This window comes from Pyrus communis, chromosome 7 (assembly GCF_963583255.1).
Source record: "Pyrus communis chromosome 7, drPyrComm1.1, whole genome shotgun sequence".
Classification (NCBI taxonomy): Eukaryota; Viridiplantae; Streptophyta; class Magnoliopsida; order Rosales; family Rosaceae; genus Pyrus; species Pyrus communis.
The window spans coordinates 1447839-1467231 of record NC_084809.1 but is presented as its reverse complement, the minus strand read 5'-3'; the positions used below and the strand labels follow the sequence as shown (position 1 = coordinate 1467231).

The window sequence follows — 19393 nt, the reverse complement described above, 5'->3', positions numbered from 1 at the left end:
TTTGATACTTATTAGGTGTGGCGTATTGTGGCTTGTTTGTAAAAAATAAAATCTTTTGAGACACTTTCATAATTTTACAAAAGATATAGTAGAAAATTGCAATTTTGCAGCTCTATTTTTCGTCCCCACACTATTTCATGTATTCCAAATTTTGGCACAGCGTCGTCTCTCTCAGAAATCCTGTTTTGCTCCGCACAAGCTCTCCAAACCCCCAAACAAGTCACAGTCGCAAAACCCCTCTCTCTCTCTCTCTCCCCCACTTGGATAAACCCCCCTCGATTACCACTTTTTACGATCCTTGCCCCTCACCCCCTTCCCTCTGCAGCTATGTATCTTCCGTAAATTTGCATCCATGCCCTCGGCGGATTGCTTCGCGCTGCGTATCGTAGCTGAACCAATCCCCATGCGTGAAGCTTCAGGAGGCATTTGTTGCTCGAATCTTGTGGAACAATCTGTAAGATTTTATGCTTAATTGTTTGATTTTATTTTGCTGTTCGTTCTAAACCTAAAATTATGATCGCCAAATCAAATTCGTAAGGTTTAATTCTGTTGGTTGTATTTGATTACTTATCGTTTTTTATGTAATTGTGAAAGCCTATGGATTTTAGGAGTTTAATTTGGTAGCACCTACCAATGTCTATAAAATTGTATTTAGGTATTGGTTGGTGATTACTATTTGGGTTTTCGGTATATTACTCATTGCTTTGGGCATCAAGCATTTCATTAGAATGTTGATTTAAGTGGTTCGACGATCATCGTTCTTTTTTAGATAATTAGTGAAGATGAAGTACTGAAATTGAATGCAATTCTTGTGTAGAAAAGTTCAATTATTTCAGGGTGGCGGTTAAGTAGCTTATAAATTTGCGTTGGCGCGTGTATGTTGATTGCACTATGTGTATTATGTTGATACGGTTATGGTGAAAGGATTTCGGTGTTTGGGCACCTCAAATGTTTTTTTGTGTCTCAATCGTATTTTCTCTTAAATGGAGATGATTGTCCGTTCTGATTATTTTCATTTTTCTTTTTGTCTTTCTGGGAAAGTAATTATAGGTTTTTTCGCTGGAATATTTGTAGGCAAACAAGTGATTTGGTTTCTGCACTTGGAAACTGGAACTATTGGTGGCATGAGCCAACTTTCTATTGATTTTGAAGGATCAATGGAGTTAAAAGTTTCATCTCCAAAACCGGGGGGCCTTTCTCCTTCTGATTGCATTAGTGATCCTGAGGAGAAGGAATTAAGTGATGATGATGATGACGATCGAAACCACAAGCATCGTAGACGAGACACTCGCTCTCAGTCTTTGGAGACAGATACTCTTGATCAAGTTATAACAAGGCCATTCAGAAACCGAAACAAACCTTTTGTAAACGGGAACTCTTTTAGGGATAATGACTCTCAAGCGAGTACACCATGGAGAAATCAAAATTCCACTGACTTTTCTGTAAAGTTTGATAAAAGACGCCCGGGGTCAACATCACTGCCTCGAGCACCTTTTGATTTAAATCAAAGAATCCGGGCAAACCAAGCATTTCCTGGAGACCTTGCTCCTGGTAGGGGAAGAGGAAGGGACTATGGATCATGGAGCCAACGTGGTCCTAGGTTCAACTCAGATTTTGCTTCTCAAATGGTTCAGCAGGGCTCCATTCGTCCGAGTCTTTTTCCCGGGCGTGGATTGCCAAATGTTTCCAGTGCACAAAGTGGATCCTGGAATGCATTTGGATTGATTCCAGGAATACCAAATGGTTCCATGGATACACTACATTCCATTGGCTTGCAAGGAACACTCCGACCACCAATCCATTCTTCATTAAACATGGGGATTCCTCTCCCAAGATGTAGAGACTTTGAGGAGCGTGGATTTTGTCTTAGAGGAGATATGTGCCCAATGGAGCATGGTGTGAATCGGATTGTTATTGAAGATGTCCAGGTACATTTATCCTGTACATCTTTCCTGTTACTTGAACATCAGTAGCATATTTGACACTGCACAATGTCTTGAAAAGTAGGGATCTCTTTTTTTGTTTTTGTGGCAAAGCCTCTTGACTGAGGATCACTCCACATCCCCTGGGTTCAGGTGTTTTATGTGAAAAATTCACCTTAATGTAGCACTTTTTTCTTGGCAAATTATAATGTTTTATTTAACAACTTGGCGACAACTTGAATGTTTCATGCAAGTACTTAGAGGGAGAGATGATGCAGCTCTGCATTATATTTCAGTATGCACCGTCAACCGTCTTTCCAGTCATTATGCCTGACTGTTTAATTATATAGTGTAGAAGCATTCGTATGTGCATGCCATATTTTGGCCTTAAATCTATAGGTTGTGACTAGATGAGCTTTTTTTTTTTTTTTTGGTGTCGTATTATTTTCACAACACAAATGAATCGCTTGACCTGAACTCATTCATGCATTTAGTAATGCTGGGATTTCTTTTGGATGTGAGTTTCATTATTTTTAAACTTTATTTCCTTTTTGGCCTGTTTTTTATTTGTGTCCTATTTTCTTTCTATTACAGAGTCTTTCTCAGTTCAACCTCCCTGTTTCAATTCCGAATGCACACTTACTGGGAAAACCCACAGGCCCTGGATCTCTACCATCAGTGAGTGCATCCTCAACTGCATTGCTGAATAGCAAAAGCTTATATGGAAAAACGAGCAAGACTGCTGTCACTGATGATGGCTTGGGCTTGAATGGTTCATATTCTGGTCCTGGTTATGCAGATGGTGCTGATTTGTATGACCCTGATCAACCCCTGTGGAATAATAACTGTCCCGAAACCTCAAATGCCCTACTAGGCCTGCAATCACCCAGGAATGATGAAACTGAAACCTTGTCGAACGATGCTGATAATGAATTCCCAATTAGAAGCGTTGGGACAGCTTCCAGTTCACAGAGTACAAGCATGTCCGTGTGGGGTAGAATTGGTAGTTCAAAAAGTAGATTAGATGTGAAGGAGAAAATTGATCCTGTAATAAATTCTTCAGATTATATTGAGAGTGATACGAATGAAGGTAAGGAGGCATTAGTCAACATTCAAACACCACTGCGTCAAGGAAAGCGTATAATTGCAGAGGATGGCCCAAACACTATGGATTCATTACCCAAGACGCCTTTTGATTCCACTCGTAACATTCGGAGGCCATCTCAAAAAGCACTGCGTACTCTATTTGTCTATGGCATCCCTCAGAAAAACAACAAAAGGGAGGCTCTTCTTTCTCATTTTCAAAAATTTGGAGAGGTCATTGACATCTATATTCCATCAAATAGTGAACGAGCTTTTATCCAGTTTTCAAGGAGGGAAGAGGCTGAAGCTGCTTTAACGGCACCTGATGCTGTAATGGGTAACCGATTTATCAGGTTGTGGTGGGCTAATCGTGATAGGATTCCTGATGAGGGGACAGGCACTCCCAGTATTTTTTCTGGAACTCCCCATGGTGTAACAACTGGTTCAGTGCCACCCCATTCATCTGGTGCTAGCATTAGCAAGGATAATCTTCAATCTGCTGCTCCAAAGGATAGTATTGTCCATGCATCTGATGCTTCTCTACCTGCCATTAATAACTCCAAGCCTATCACCTCAAATGGTCCCAAGGCCCCACCTCTGCAGAAAAAGCTAGATAGTTTAGAGCAGTTGAAGGAGGAACTTCGCAAGAAGCAGGAAATGCTGGCCCAGAAAAGGAATGACTTTCGTCGTCAGTTGGACAAGCTTGAGAAACAAGTAAACCAAATGCCCTTGCCTTGAATGTTTCATTTTCTTGCTAATGTTGTTTGGTATGAGGCATATAACATCCTGGCTTGCTAATTTTCTTATGTTATAACTTATAGTGCTATGCTAATGTGCATTACTATTCTTCTTTGCCAAGACAATCTGTTTTAATGGTTTCAAAGAGTACCCTGAAAAGGTTTGAAATTGATGTGTATAAAGTTGTTGAGGCAAATTTATTAGTGAGGTAGTTATAGAACTATGTTCTTTCATTAGCGGTGATTATCAAGGTTTGACCTTTTGCAGGCTACTGGACCCAAGGGTGAGACAGACACAGAGCAAGCTGCTAAGAGACCCAAAGTGGGAACAACAACCGAAGCTGGTAAAGCTGTGACTCCAAGCTCCTCAAATCCTGCTCCTGCGGATGCAATGCATGCTGAAATGACTGATAAGAACAAATCAGGGGAGAGCATTGTGTCCTGTAGTCCAAAACCCAGTACACCTGTGGTGCTGCAGCAATCTCCTAGCTTGAAGCTGCAGACTATACGTCCATTGGGACCACTGGGTTTACCTTCTCCTTTGAATAGATATAAATTAGACAACCGTCCTACTGGTTTTAAAATTCTTCCTCCTTTACCAGCTGGATTTGCAAATGTAAGTCTCCCTCTCTCTCTCTCTCTCGGAAATTGTATTTTATGGTTGCACTTTTCTAATCGGAAAACACTCTGCTCTTTGATGTCCGAGATTATGTAGATTATAATCATGAGCAATAAAGCAATGCGTCTGTTTTCTAGTTAGTATGGTAAGATTGAAAGATAGTGACATGAGATGAGGCATTAGGACCATTGATTAGGAATTCATGCAATACTTTAGATCCCATTACTAAAGAAATCAGGTAAAAGTTCTAGCAGATGCACAAAATCATTTCTATCGAATGCAAACATGCTAGTCTACAACATAAATCCTAGTCATGAAAGACCTTACCTTGCGCATTTGGTTTTGGCCATTGTTTAGTTTAACTTGTCTATTAAAAGAAGAAAGAGTATTTTCATGAAAACAGATTATCATAGTAAAGATTTTGTACGCAAAAGGTGAAAAAGACCCTCATCAACTACATGGGAACATGTAACAGTGAGAGCCTGCAGTTTTTCTTTCAATTAGGAATTTAAATGCTTTTCACTCTTTCCTTTCATTCAAGTAGCCGACGCCATGCAAATAGGCTTCTTTTTGTTTCTCCTTTTAAGTTTTTTTTTTCATATATCCTTTGTATTTTCAGTTTTATCATAATGAAATGGTCTGGAATCAGTCCGGCTTGAGATATTTTATGTATGTATCAACGAAAGGTAAACTGATGTTTTGTTCATTGTAGGTTGCTATTATGAAGGAACACTTTTCACCCTATGGTGATCTTTCTAATGCGGAATTCGAAGATTTGGAATCCCGTGAAGGTGATAGTGAGTTGGAAAAATCAAAAGATTGCCCAGCTCGTATAACTTTCACAACACGCCGCTCAGCAGAGAGGGCATTTCTCAATGGTAAATGCTGGGAAGGACACGATCTGAAATTTATGTGGCTGACATCTAGTACCGGCAATGACCGCAGTGGTAGAGAAAACTCTCCATCTACCACTCCTAAGGGGCCATTACTAGCTGATGCTCAGCCTGCAGATAAAGAAGCATGCATTGATTCCCAGGAAGCTGCTGCATCAAGAAATGGACCAGAACATTCTGAACAAATAAGTGGCGTTGAGGACATGGAATCGGATGAACATGCCGAGCCTAGTCCAAGGTCAACATCAGGCGACAAAGAGTCATCTCAGGGCGATGCATTGTAATCTAAACGCGGGCTAATTTTCGGATTTGTACAGTCAGGTAAACGTTAAATCGGAGAAATTCTAATTCTTCCAGGAAAACCTTATTTAAATTAGCAATTGTTTAAATTTTTATTTTTCCAGTGTTTATTATTGCACGCATGGGATCTGTAAAAAGGGAATTGCCTTAATTTTTGACATCCACCTGAGGATAGTTGAGTGGTGTATCATGTCCGTCGGCGTCGGTCGTCTTTCTTCTTAGATAAGTGTAGGAACAAGAATAAGCATTAAAGTTGAAAATTTCTGTTGAAACATTTAGATTGTTACATAGAAAAATTACTTGGGGTTTCTATTCCCTTTCTGTTTTATGTAAGTTGATAGATCCAAATCCACTTCTTTTACTAAATTCTCACTGGAGTCCGATGCCATTGCGTTTCTGTTTCTGTTTCTGTATATCTGCCCTGTGAAATGCGTACACAGAGGTATTCGCCGATTTCCCCTGGAACTTTTAGGAATTGTCTATTTTTCCTTTTGATTTTAATTTTAGCCGATTACCTTCGTGAACTTTTAGGTAGCCGACATGTCATCTAGCGAGGCTTGGCATGCCATGACGCGCATTCGGCATTTTTTGGCTTGGCCAAAGCACCAAGAAAGATGCAAGTCATGGCATGACCGACATTCCGATAATTACTTTTACTTTTCATGTCATTTTTGTAAAAAAATAAAAATTGACTAGTAAGCCTTTAAGAGCGGTCTTCCAATTTATCGAGACCCAAAAAGTAACTTTTTAAGAATTTTTAAAGTTTGAAAAAAAAAAAAAAAAAAAAAAAAAAGGCAAAATACCAGCTTGGCTCGGAAGTCATATCCGACTGTTCGGAAAACCTCTGAAATGGCTAACATAAACTTTTAAGAAGCTTAGCTCTTCCTCATTAGTATAGATAATATCGTTTGTTAAGGAAAAAAAAATAAAAAAATAAAAACTTTTAAGAAGCTGAGGATGCAACAGAAATGACATGAAACAGGATTTTCAATGGTTTTTCAAGAAATTGGCAGAAACCGATAAAAAATCGTGACTTATAACACACAAAGTTTTTCTTTATCCGGCGTCGCAGTTTTCCACAATCCATGGATCACATACTTAAACGTAAGGCTGTTCGGCGCAAACCCTAGTTTCATCATCCTCTCCTGCAACTCCAGCAACTTAGCCATATCACCATCCTCACACAAAACCTGGACAAGTGCATTGTAACTTTCACTGTCAAAAACTTGAAATTCTTTGGCAAAGAATCCTAACAAAGCTTCCGCTTTATCGACATCTCTTTCGTTGCAGTACCCCTTTATCAACGCCCTGCATATTTCGAGATCAGGAGCCAAACCGGATTCAGTCATCTCTTCCATTAGCGATTCACCTTCTGCTGTTCTGTTTGTTTGGCAGAGACAGCAAATTAGAGTTCTGTATGTCGTAAGATTGGGTTTAATGTTCTTACATACCATCTCGGTTTTCAAAAGCAATGCCTCTGTAAAGTGGTGGCTTTCGCAGAGAGACTCGATTAGATTGTTATAGGTATCCAAACCAGGAAGATAACCATCCTGGAAACTTCTTTCTAATAGACTTTTAGCTGCAAACGGATGATTTTCTCGACACAATGCAACTATTAGATAATCGTAAATACGATGAGAAATCGATATCTGAAATTTTTGAAGCTCGACGACCAAATTCAGAGCAGAGAGCAGTTTACCTTCTTTGCCATATCCTTCTACGACTACCCGACAAGTGAAATCATCTGGACAAATTCCCTTTCTGATCATCTCGTGCAACAGTAATCTGCACTCTTGCATCTTCCCCTCGCGGCAATAACCACTAATAAGAGTGTTATACGTCACAGCGTCTTGATCCAACCCCCTATCGACCATCCGATGAAAAATCTGATGAGCCTCCCTTACCTTCCCTTGCTTACAAAGACCATTCATCAAGGCAGTGTACGAAACCATATCCGGCACCACACCTCTCCTATACATGATCTTATACAAATAAAATGCATCTTCCATCCTTCCTTTTCGACAATAGCTACTAATCAGCGTGTTATACGTCACAATATCCGGATCAAATCCTTCTTCTTCAATCTTCTCCATAAACGCATTCACTTTCTCGACATCTCCATCTTTACACAAAACATTGATCAAAATATTGAAAGTATACACATTTGGGTGTATCCCAATCCTTCCCATCTCCTCATACACATCCCAACACTGATCAATTCGATTCAACTTCACCAACCCATTCAAGAGACAATTACAAGAAACCACACTCGGAACAAAACCAACATCTACAATCTTTCTAAAAGTGCTTAAACCATCTCTGATCATACCTGCTTTCACATAAGCCTTGATGAGCATATCGAAAACAACCGGATCCCAGTTGCAATCTTCGGTGCACGAAACCAAACTCCGAAAAATGTCATCTTTTGGTGAAACATCTCTACCCAACAACACTATCAACTCCCTCAACAAATTCATGGCTTTCGGGAACTTTTTACAGCACGCAAGAATATGAACAACAATGCAGTAATTCTGGGTGGAGGGTCTGAGACCCAAATCATTTTTGACCCAGTTGAAAAAAGCAACAGCCGAGGAGTGATCGGATTGAAACCTGAGTAAAACCCTCGAAATTTCCCGCGCACCCAGGTGGGGAAGAAGCCCTTTGATGTCATTTTGGAGGAGGGCAAGATGGGGTTTTCCTTGCTTGAGGGAGGAGCAGATGAGATCGACTGTGTTGTTAGGGTTTTGGGTTTGGGGGAGAAAATGGTAAAGTGGGTTGGAGATTGGGTTGGAGATTGGTTTGTAGGGAGAGTCTGGGATTGTCTGCAGTGCTGACGAAGAAGAAGAAGAAGAAGAAGAGAAAGCTGAGATTTTTGGTGAGAAATTAATGGGGGAAAATGGTTTTCTGCGACTGCGAGAGTTCGTCGGTAAAACCCAGGTCCGAGTTACGGAACGAGTTGAAGCGCGACTCATTTGCTAGCTCGAGAGAGATGGTCAGGAGCGCGCGAGAGAGAAAGGCATCTGTGACTGTGACTCTGTAATTGGACATCTGGAAGTGTAAATAAACAAAATATTGGGACCATTCGGAAAATATTTTCGAATAAAGATAAATGATCTTGGGGTCAATTCGACAAAAAAGAAAAATAGATAAAGTCTTTTCTACCCTGCTATAGACCGGAATAAGTAAGGGCATTTATGACTTTTTACAATCATTTGACGGACTTTCGTCATGTGATTATTTAGAAATAAGAAATGAGCGGGGTATATTTTTTTATGTCGAGCTTTGATGCAGTGAAAAAATTACTCGTTACGATAGGCATTCTCTTAATCCTCACAAAACGAAAAACCTTGTTAACTTGCAACCGTCATTTTTTAGCAAGACACCGTATTTTTACTATTTGGTAAGGACACTTTTATTTAAGTTCAAAATTCTCGTAAAGTGACATTTTTTTATTTTTTATTTTTTTCCAATTTGGAGAAGGTGATTTGAGCTAAGGTAAAAAGGATGAACTTGACTAATTGACCTAACACACATCAACTATACAACCTATTTTATAGTCTATAATTTTGAAGAAAAAATATCACTTGTATACATGTTGAAATAATCTGATCAAAACAACATATCATACGAAGTTTGAGCTTCAGTATGGCATTCGGAAGCAACCGCCAACATTATGAGAGATTTTTCGGTGCGCCATAAACATGATCTGTTACAACAAGTGTATAAATACAATTGGATGAAAATTTGAAAAAAAAATTTCCAACCAATCACATTACAACACTTTGAGTATCAGACCGTGTTTCCGGCAGGCTGAAAATTTTCTCCAACATTACACTCCAAAATTCCATTACATTAGTCTTTCAGTCGCCACAGATCACCATAGTCGATATCAGGGAGTTTTCCACCCCCTTCTGCTATAAAGGAAATGACAGGCATGCCGACGGAGATTCAAAAAGAGAAACATCAGATGCCGATATCTCTCATTCTGACTTGCACACAACGGTTAACAGACTCAGCGTCGGTCGATCTTATGTCAAGCAACCGCCATATTTGCAAGCTTAAGTTGCTTCTCGAGAGGCAGGTAATCCTTCAAAGATACACAGGTACCATGCATCACTCTTGATAGGAAAACAGCCATGGAACTCTCACTTTTGTCAATAGTTTGCATGTCAGGCGGGATATCCTCACCGCGCATGATATGTGTAGCCCAATTGTAAATGCGTTCTGTCGATGCAAAAAGGGAAGGGACGGCGAGTTCTACAACTCCTTCCCAACTAGAGTCTGAAAGAAGGGAGGAAAGAGTGACTGGTAAATCACTCAGCACAGCACGTTGGTCCAGAATCAGAAGCGGCATATATTTGCTCCAGCTACCGGACAGCAACCCAAGAAATTGTAGCGCCTAACGAAGCATTAAAGTCAAGTTTTTATTGAGACCACAAATTTAGATACAGCAAACACGTATAGCTATTAATTATCAGAGCCAGATGAACTTCAATGGAGGGGAGTGAATGCAATTCTCAATATCAACGAGGGGAATTAAAGCTCATGACGTACCGTGGATGGATAACTCGATACACAGCTGATTTCAACTGCATCAACAAGCCACTGTCTTTTGACACTTCCATCTGCATGTTGCAAAGCTGCTACAACTTCAACGAGCACATCCCATATACCTGCATATATGTTAAGTTCAAATCAAGGTCAAGGTTATCAAAATTGCTCGAGTAAACCTTTCAGACTATATCCATTTTCTTATGTTGATTAACCCTTACGTAGAGAAACTAATCATATTACAGTTAACAAAAATGAAAGGAGAATTAAAAAAATCCTAACCATTTGATTGAGTGTTCAATATCCAAGGCTTTAGCCTTCCCAGCTCAGTCAGTGGGATGGAGCCAACTCTAACGAGCTTAGCTTTGGTTTGAATCTTTTTCAGAACTTCAATAATCTGTCCATCTCTTTGCTGCAAGTCCTCCTGGGTAACCTGTAAGGTCAATGCAATTAAATGACTTGAACATGTGTGCAGAAGCAGGTTCAATTAAAACTTCCGTATCTTAATGGCTTTCAACACAATGAAGCCAACATAGTGATAGAGCGCTATAACTTTCTAGATTAAACTACTGAGCTTGAATAGCAACAGAAAAAATATCATTGGATTTTCTGAAGGTTGCAAGATGCAACTCATTTTCATTATCAGCATATTCTTCAAGCAGAGCAAGCTATAATAAGAGTTGCTTCCCGAACTGCATATAACATGTATTAGGATTCAGGAAGTATATGGTTATAAGCATACCTGCAGGAACTTCAACAACCAACTTTTCCGAGCCTTGCCAAAGCATCTGACTGCTTCCAACCACTCTACAGAATGCCACTGACCTACTCCTACTGTGTCAGCCAACTGCGTCATAGGCATCAAGGAAAAGAGCACCTCCATGCACTTCTCTATGTGGGATATGTACTCTAGAGAATCAAGAGAAGCCTCATCTAAACACCGATAGATACCCTTCCAGCATGAAATCCGTAATAAGCTTGTCTCATTGGTGTCATATGATTGATATGAAGTAACCGAAGAGAAGTAGCTACAGACATCATCAAACACTTTCTCAAGCCTGGAACCTGAGAATACTTTGATGAGATCTACAAGATGATCGAGAAGACAAGATTGCAGCTTTAACTCAAGTGTTCTGAATCTGGGCAAGTCAGACAGCTCATCAAGGAAACTTAGAAGTGGATCGAACTTATTTGCATGAACCAATGAGAACTTTACACATTCCTCCCTAAGGGATCCCTTTTCAAGAGATAAGTCTATTGGAAACAACTCAGCAACCTGAGCCTCGTATCTCATGCAGCGTCTGATGATAGCACCCCAATCCAAGGTTGGCAGCCTAGGGGCTTGTGAAAGGCACCTTATCACAGTTGCTACCGTGCAAACATGAGGAGCATTACCTATCTGAACACAATAATTCAATATATCAGAAAAGACCCATAGTAGCATCAACAATGAAATACCTGATGTCAGTTTGTCTCAGGTATTCATCGGCCGAAAAAGAAAGAAAAAAGTACACTTGTGCACCATTACAAAACAAGTAGCAAGAGATGTACCCCGCTAGAAGTGAGAAGCATCAGCCATGAAGAAAGTTTCAAAACTGAACTGTCATCTGCAAAACTTTGGGAAACAGATTTTGAACCACCTGCATCAGTATTGAGACTATTGTCAACATTGACAACTTTCTTGGAGAACAAATGGTTTCGAAGAAACGAAACTGCCCATGCAGCATATTGTTGCAATTGATGGTCATCAGAACTCTGTGCAACAAGAAATAAATCCTGCATCAACGATGTCAAATACTGCTCACAAGTAGGACTTGAAAGTAGAGGACCCATGAGATAGCAAGATTCCTGTTCAGCACAACCAAAAATATTTTATCCACGTGAATCAGAAAAACCAAACAACAAAATAGGCATACATTTTCTTAGAATAGACAAATATAAATACCTTGTGGTCATAAGCTGTCTGCACTGAGGTTGGAGGCTGCATGTCAAACAGGACCCCAGCACCTGCTCCCATAGCATTAACAAGTCCAAGCATCCCACCCAAATGGACTAAAGGAGGATAAGGATTCGAATAGCATTTTTTGAACAATTCCAGTAGACCTTTTACATGTTCAACTTCAATAAAGTGCAACCCTCCGTTTAGTGCGCAGGCCAGGAGGTTTCCGGCTCCTACGCAAGATGACATCAGTAGGCTTTGATAGAAGGTCCCAGATTTTTTGACAGACACTAATTCAGAAATGAGCTGCTTATAGCCATTCACTAAATGATGCACTTCATTATCATCCATCAGTTCTACTCTTTGGCATAACTCCACTACAATCGGAAGTGCAAGACAGGACCCTACTGATAAGACTATCTCAGAACCCCGAGAGCAAGACCCAGACCCTTGAACCAGAGTATTCATATGTGGAATCCATGAAACTATTAAGCCCTTTATCTTGAGAACAGCATCATGTGCCCCAGCCCTGTACATTGCACCTACAGAACTCGCCAAACCAAGAACAAGCCCAGCAACACCCCAGATATCTTCGAGAAAGTCATCAGAATTCTCATGTGACAGTTCAGAAGTTACATTCACATCTATACCAAATGTGCTAGGTGGGAAATATTCAGACAGACTTTCCAAAACATCAGATTGTAACTGAGTGAGCTGACCTATCATCAGTGACAACGCCTTAACTATCATACCAAGCAAGTCTGTTTCTGACATCTTGCCTGTTTCTTTGTCCACGTCAGATTTATCAGCAGCATCAACCCTGGTAATAAGATCTTGGCAAGAAAAACCCAAGGCAACCCCACAAGCTCCTCTGACGAGGGTGCTATTGCTTCTACACATAACCTGAAATCATGCACTAACGGTAAAAAAAACATGCAGATAATCTCACAAAACTATTCCAATGCCTATTTATCAAGGTAACTATCAAGATTACTTTTCTGATCTCTGGTAATTCATAGGCGGGAGATCAACACAAAATTAAAATAAAATAAAAAATAAAAAAAATACAAATACAAAAGGACAGAAACGAGAATAGCATCAAACAGAACTTACAAACCTCGACAAGTCCAGTGATATTCTCAAACTTTTGCTTATGATCAGTTACATGTAGGCAACTTGAGATCAAACCAAGAGATATTGCAGCAGACCATCTGCGGTGTTCATGTTCAGGCTGGACCAACCACTTCAACAGAAATTTTGAGGCAGCTGATTTAACAGTATGAACAGATGGAGGCAAGACCTAACAAACATCAAACATAGGCAAAACTTAAGGCCGAGCAAAGCATTGAGACATAGTAAAGAGGCATAATAACTATAAAATTCAAGCACAAGAGACCTGCTCTTACCGCACAAAGTGCCCCAACAGCCAGTGCAATGTTTTCAGCAGATCTAGGAATAGCCTCTTCTGCTGCTTTTATCATACTCTGAACATTAGATAAAGCAAAAAAGAAAGAAAATTCAACACGGGCTCAAATAACTAGGGAGTAAATGCTGTGAACATAAAGCAAAACAAGACAGTGAACCTTCAGAATGTCACTAGCAGCTTTAGCAGTTTTATCCAAGACAACAGCGGAGACTTTAGTGTCAAAGGATGAGATGTCTGCCCTCAACCAACGCCGCACAAAGGACTTCCAAGATTGCAGTGAAATAAGGGCAACAAAAATATTTCTTGAAAGCTGAATGGATGAAGCTAGTTTCACCAATGCCTCCTCATATCCAGCATGTGTATCTCGGAATCCCTGTACACACATTAATAATGGAGATTTGAAGTACAGTAAAGAGAAGAATATGGGTGATAATTGTATATGGACGATAATATCTTACCCTTGATGTCCCTACGGTGTCTACATCTTTAGGAGTAAAGGAAAGACATAGCAGGGCTGCACCAGGTAGCTCTCTAGCGTCACTTTTTTTTCCTGCAACAAATGTACTGTCATATGCTCAGACTAAAGAGAAGGATTGAAATATGCTATGCAAGTCAAAAATAACAAGAGCACATCAAAATAATTAAGTTTGATAAATCACAATCAACAATAAATAAGTTAATGACATGGATTTAATGAACACAAGTAATCATGTTGTATTTTCTTCTAACACAACCTCCCATCCAAAACTTATCCAAAAAAAACTATGGATTAAAGTAAATTTGACCTTCTCTTTACCGAACAATAAAAAAAAAAAAAAAAAGGTAACCAGGACTCGTGCGTGCAAATTGTCTGTATATGTCCACCAACTTCTCTTTACAAAAACACATATAAGAAACCGATCTCTTGATACCTGAAGAAAAGATCACCTGTGGAAACACATCCAGTAGCTTCTCGATCTTACTTCCTAAAACTCTTTTCTCCTTAACTAATCTTCGCCTTGTACTAAAGAATATAAAAAAAGATTCTCAGCACTTAAACGGAAGTGATGGATTAAACAAAGAACTTGGATAATGGTAGGATTAGAGAAAATGTATTGCTTACAGGTGCTCGTAAGTTATGATCTTGACTTGAAGTTCTTCCAAGGCCTTGAGCACAGTAATATTTGCTTCAGAGAAAAGCAGCTCCATACTCCTGTTCTTGAAATCTTGAATGTTTTGTTCAATATGTGATATCTAGGATGACATTTCATAACATAAAGAAAAAAACTGTAAGGACTATGCCAAAAATAAAATTTTAAAAAAATGCTGGTATTAGATAAGTTGCCAACAAAGTGAAGAAATCACAAGATTTATGATAACCTGGTTATCAGAACTGGGACAAGGTCAATATATAGGTTGCATCCATTCAGAAAACTTACCTCATATTGTGCTAACGCCTCTAAGGAAGAGGCCCTTGCCTTTTCCCATTGTGACTCCAGACCAGAGTGAGCAGACAAGCTAACACTCCACAGGATTTGCAAGACATTCTTTGAGACTTCAGGATGTGCTTCAGCATCCATTGCACCCCACCTTAGAAGAAGGCAAACGCTGCCATCAAGCAGAAATTAAAGGGCTATAAGTATATTTACATTTCAAGAGATAATAGAAAGACTCTTTAACTTGTATCCGCAAAAATAAAAAAGCAGAACTGAAAGAACAATAACCTATGAGCAACACTCAGGTATGTACAAGTCATTTCATCTAGATTGAAAAACATGAGGGACTCCCTCTAGGAGTTGAACTCAACATCTCGCCTTAACCTTACGGGGAAAAAAAGGTAGATCTAGCAACAAGGAGGTACTTCATGCTATTGTCAAGCAGACACACAATCTAAAGTAGCACTCTATACGTATGCTTACCTATGAGCAAGAACTGAGTGTGCATGGTAATCCAGAATGTGCTTTGCGATGATGTCCCAAGCTGTATAAAAATCTGAACAAGAGAAAAATAGTTTAAAATGGGGTAAATTTCACTAATGCCCCAGGACTTTAGCTAATATCTCTTCCTAGTCCCTTAAATTTAATTGTGAATCTTACTGCCACGAGAACTTTTAAATCGGTCTTGCCCAGGAAAATAAATTTGCAGGGATCAGTCAAATTTATTAGTTCAGCAACAGAAATAAACAAGTTAACAGACAACAGAATTACCAATTACGTCAGCTTCACAAAGGTGGGCAAGACTTTGAAAACCAAGAGCTTGAATTATAGGATCTTTGTTCTCAATGCAAGCCTGTAGATTCAAGGACAACCAGGAAACACCTTAGAACTGAATGCATAGAGAGAGAGAGAGAGAGAGGAAAAAAAAAAAAAAAACATTTAGAGAAACATACCGAAACAGACAGGATGAGGTCCACACCCCTATCAGGATTTTTTCTGCAAACATCACGTATTGATGCGGCCATACTGATGCATGTATCTCTCTCAGACTTTAATTCAGCGAACTCCTTTGGAAGCAACACTCCCTAATGTTGTGAAGGAAAAATGCAAAACATGAGAACAACTCAACGATAGAAAATGGGAAATAAAAAAGAAAAACCTCACCTGCAAACTCCCAAAGGCACGGTCATTGGTCTCCCAAGTCTGGCAAAGTAAACGAATGGCTGTCGCATACAAAGTTCTGAACATCAAATGAAGGATTTCAAACAAAATTAAAATTATTAATAAATAAGAAAACTTCTCCAGAACGGTACATAGTACATACGGTTTAGCATCCTTCTGAAGCATTGGCAAGATAGTCTGAACAACAAGTGGAATCATCATAGAATGTGAAGCAAGTGCTGGAAGCATTGTCAAAAGTTTGGGCTGCAGCACCAGTTCAATAAAGTAATTACGGAAAATTTGAGAAAAAGAGAGCCACATAGAAAAGCATGTGTGCCTATTCTAATAAGACATAAGGAATCCAGGATACGAAATGAAAACTCACCAACATACCATAGCAACTTATATCTTTTCTAGTGAATATGTTATTGTAGAATAGGATAGCCAGCAAAAGTTGAGGTCCCACTTTAGGATCCATAGTAGCAATGGCAGTCAACGAATCTAAAGCAGTACTCCCAAGTAACTGATGCATCACTAAAACACCAGCAACCGCACAGAGTAACAAGGGCATTCCTACAAGAACAAATAGTGGGGAAAATGTGAATATGATGCAAATGGAAAGTAATTATTAAGACAAATGCACCAAAGTTGGAAGAGGTCCCAAGTTCCAACCCCCCCAAAATAAAATTCAGGGAAATGAAGGTGCCCCCTAAGTATTTACCAGTAACGAATCTCTCTTGAGACTGGGAGAGAGGTAGGGAGGACTTTCGTCTGTTAACAATCCATAAAGTGTACTCTTGTAATTGAGATGTCCAAGATCTTGATACATCATAAATCTCTTTGCCATCAGTTCTACCACTAGAAGCAAAACTTAAGAAGACACTCGACAGTGCAGGATCCTGAAAAGAGTTGCAGTTTTCTGTTAGAACTTTAATAATAATTTCATTCTACATATGATGTGGACAAAAAGTATTTTCTTTCTTATTTTAAAAAGGGTTATGAAGACCATAAGATAAACATTAAAGGATGCTTTGATTTGGAAGAAATTTACAACCCCTTACTTCAACAAAGAAAAGAAGTCCAATAATGAGAGAGAAAAGGAAAATACACCTGAAACCATAGACGCTGTAAGATTCTAAAAACAATAGATCCAGGTGTGCTAAGAGATGGATATCCTGCTTCTTCTGCTGGTTTATCCTTTGGTGCTATCATAACTGTTACTAAGAGCTTTTGTAACACGACAAGCACATCTGTTGCTGCTCCTTTGATGTATTTAGAAGGAGAGGACAGTAGGCTAATGACAGGGAATATGAATAAAAGCTCCTCGCTCGGAGCACATGAAGTTCTGTGAACAACATCTTCTACAAGAGGGAGTAAAATTCATATAAGCAAAAAGTAGAAAACATTGAATATGGGAATGGAATCCAATTAAGAACACAACAAACCAAAATGAACACTGATTTCATTCTTTTTTTATTACAAAACATATAAATATATAAATAAAAGTGAGATACTAGTCAATGTGAAGTCATTCAAGAAGCAAAGCATAAATATAAGGATACAGCTCTTGCTCAATCAGTACCACATGACAGAGATAGTAAGATAAGCTGGCTAGCAATTCCTAATAGATTCTTAGAGACACCAAGACCTATAAAAAACTGCAAAAACGTAGAGACTATCAAAGTTTCAAGAAAAAAAAATTAAAGCTTACCGTCCCCATACTTCCACTTCAAGAGAAGGTGGAGAAGTTTCAATGTAGAAAGTTGTTCATGCTCAAGCTCTGCCTGAATGAGGATAATAAACAGCGTAAGCATAGTTGATGATAATTTAGGCACATAAGGCAGCCCAATATCTTTCTGGGCAATCAATAAGTTCTTGGACATTTCAACTACGGGCTCAATCAAACCAGAGTGCATGTGGCCAGCTGAAGAAATTAAAAGAATTTTCTCAAGCAGTTCCAAACCACAGTAATGAGCCTCAGCGATCAGCTGCCAACAAGAACAGGAAAAAAGGTGTTAATCTTTAACTATGTAGGAAAAGAGAAAGGAAATGATCAACCAAGACACACACACGCACACACACAAAAGAATGATCAAACCACACAATTGGAAAAGCTAAGAATATACCGATCCAGTTCCAGCCAAATTCCTCAGAACCACTGTATATGCATCAACCATACATTCCACAAAATATATGAAATTCCTAAAATCCTGAAAATTTTCAAGAATTAACCTAATTAGCATCAAGCCAAGGGGAAACAGTCAACCGCCTCCACCAATCTCCAATAAAAGCAGAAGAAACCAATATATACCATAATACACGTAGCTAGTATACTTACTTCTGAATTATTGTGTGGAACAAGTACGAGACAGTCTGTCAGCATTTTCAAGACAGGCAGTGCCTCAAGAGGAATTGAGCAACAAAGAGAGGCCGTTGACGATATTAGATGCCTTGCAAACAACGCCGAAGTCTCTGAAAAAGGTATCCTTAAGATTGAATAATTCAAAAACGGTCTTAAGAAGTCACATATTTCCACCATTCCCAACTGCTTATTCTTTGCCACAAACAGCAAAACCTGCTGCACAAGTTCCGACTCGGCATCTGATCGGCAGGACAGAACCTGTCAACCATCAAAACCATCATCAAGATTCCAACTCCATCACCCACTTACCAGCATTTCTATAAAATTCAAAAAATTCAAGACAATCAAAACATTCAAAAAATAAGACTGTTTGGTTGCCTCAACTTTCCCATTAAACCAGAATTGAATTCAAATTACACTAAACCGTTAGATTCCTAAATTCATTCCGCAAAATATAAAGCTAAGAAAAATCATTTCTTTTCAAACAAACACGGTCCAAAACCATTGATTTCCTTTTACCTTAACAAACGGATGAGTCTCCGCTGTAATAAACGACTGCTTGCCATTGCTCCTCTGAAACCCTAACCGAACCAAAAAACCCAAACCTTTGACGAAAAGGTCGACGAATTTCGGGGCGGACCCTTCGAGTGCGGACTGGAGCTCAAGAAACCCGCGGGAAATATCAATTTTGGAGTCTGTCACGAGGCTGCATAGCTCGCGAACCGACTGGTCCACGACGGCGGGGGAGGTGGAGCGGAGGCACTGCGAAATGGCTTCTCTTCCGGGTTCGGAGTCGGAGTCTACATATTTCGGGGCGGATCGGAGCTTCGAGAAGATTGAGATCACGGCGTATTTCTGGAGTGACGGTTGGGGAACCCGCGTCTTCTCCAGCAGTGGAGTGTACCAGTCCATTGAGAGAGAGAGAGAGAGAGAGAGAGGAGAGAGAGCGCGGGGAATAACCGTTTCAGGGAGGAAAAGCCTTAAG

At 39.5% G+C, this 19393-nt stretch overlaps 3 protein-coding genes across 4 annotated transcripts; 1 reads left to right on the top strand and 2 right to left on the bottom strand.

Moving 5' to 3' along the window:
* The first annotated feature begins 172 nt into the window (after positions 1 to 172).
* Positions 173 to 6294, top strand: LOC137738996 (zinc finger CCCH domain-containing protein 41-like). 2 transcript variants are annotated; one of them, XM_068478471.1, is made up of 5 exons: positions 173 to 454; positions 1051 to 1928; positions 2517 to 3719; positions 4011 to 4358; positions 5074 to 6294. In XM_068478471.1, exons 2-5 carry the CDS (start codon positions 1125 to 1127, stop codon positions 5536 to 5538), a joined length of 2820 nt encoding a protein of 939 aa, XP_068334572.1. In that variant the 5' UTR covers positions 173 to 454; positions 1051 to 1124; the 3' UTR covers positions 5539 to 6294. The 2 variants fall into 2 exon arrangements, with proteins under 2 accessions (XP_068334572.1, XP_068334571.1); XM_068478470.1 differs by having other exon boundaries at positions 1075 to 1928; positions 5074 to 5939.
* Positions 6295 to 6475: 181 nt separating this feature from the next.
* LOC137738997 (pentatricopeptide repeat-containing protein At5g40400) lies at positions 6476 to 8558 on the bottom strand. Its single transcript, XM_068478472.1, has one exon. The coding sequence runs from the start codon at positions 8524 to 8526 to the stop codon at positions 6589 to 6591; it is 1938 nt and encodes a 645-aa protein (XP_068334573.1). The 5' UTR covers positions 8527 to 8558; the 3' UTR covers positions 6476 to 6588.
* A 536-nt stretch (positions 8559 to 9094) lies between these two features.
* LOC137738995 (protein RST1) lies at positions 9095 to 19357 on the bottom strand. Its single transcript, XM_068478469.1, has 25 exons — positions 18928 to 19357; positions 18385 to 18666; positions 18173 to 18256; positions 17758 to 18034; positions 17157 to 17407; positions 16768 to 16945; positions 16432 to 16619; positions 16210 to 16310; positions 16050 to 16125; positions 15839 to 15970; positions 15657 to 15738; positions 15369 to 15441; positions 14889 to 15057; positions 14573 to 14703; positions 14382 to 14473; positions 13929 to 14020; positions 13628 to 13843; positions 13451 to 13528; positions 13162 to 13344; positions 12051 to 12947; positions 11657 to 11953; positions 10848 to 11504; positions 10388 to 10538; positions 10109 to 10227; positions 9095 to 9953 (listed from the first exon to the last, which is right to left on the bottom strand). The coding sequence occupies exons 1-25, from the start codon at positions 19318 to 19320 to the stop codon at positions 9588 to 9590; spliced, it is 5565 nt and encodes a 1854-aa protein (XP_068334570.1). The 5' UTR covers positions 19321 to 19357; the 3' UTR covers positions 9095 to 9587.
* Between the last annotated feature and the right edge of the window lie 36 nt (positions 19358 to 19393).

What these genes read in the sequence shown, in the direction of transcription:
- LOC137738996 (XM_068478471.1), top strand. Translation starts at nt 1,125, where the DNA reads ATGAGCCAACTTTCTATTGATTTTGAAGGATCAATGGAGTTAAAAGTT. An exon ending in TGGACAAGCTTGAGAAACAA is followed by an intron (nt 3,720 to 4,010) that starts GTAAACCAAATG and finishes GACCTTTTGCAG; the next exon opens with GCTACTGGACCCAAGGGTGA. An exon ending in TACCAGCTGGATTTGCAAAT is followed by an intron (nt 4,359 to 5,073) that starts GTAAGTCTCCCT and finishes TGTTCATTGTAG; the next exon opens with GTTGCTATTATGAAGGAACA.
- LOC137738997 (XM_068478472.1), bottom strand. Translation starts at nt 8,526, where the DNA reads ATGAGTCGCGCTTCAACTCGTTCCGTAACTCGGACCTGGGTTTTACCG.
- LOC137738995 (XM_068478469.1), bottom strand. Translation starts at nt 19,320, where the DNA reads ATGGACTGGTACACTCCACTGCTGGAGAAGACGCGGGTTCCCCAACCG. An exon ending in TACAGCGTCTATGGTTTCAG is followed by an intron (nt 16,946 to 17,156) that starts GTGTATTTTCCT and finishes AACTCTTTTCAG; the next exon opens with GATCCTGCACTGTCGAGTGT. An exon ending in AGACAGCTTATGACCACAAG is followed by an intron (nt 11,954 to 12,050) that starts GTATTTATATTT and finishes TGTGCTGAACAG; the next exon opens with GAATCTTGCTATCTCATGGG.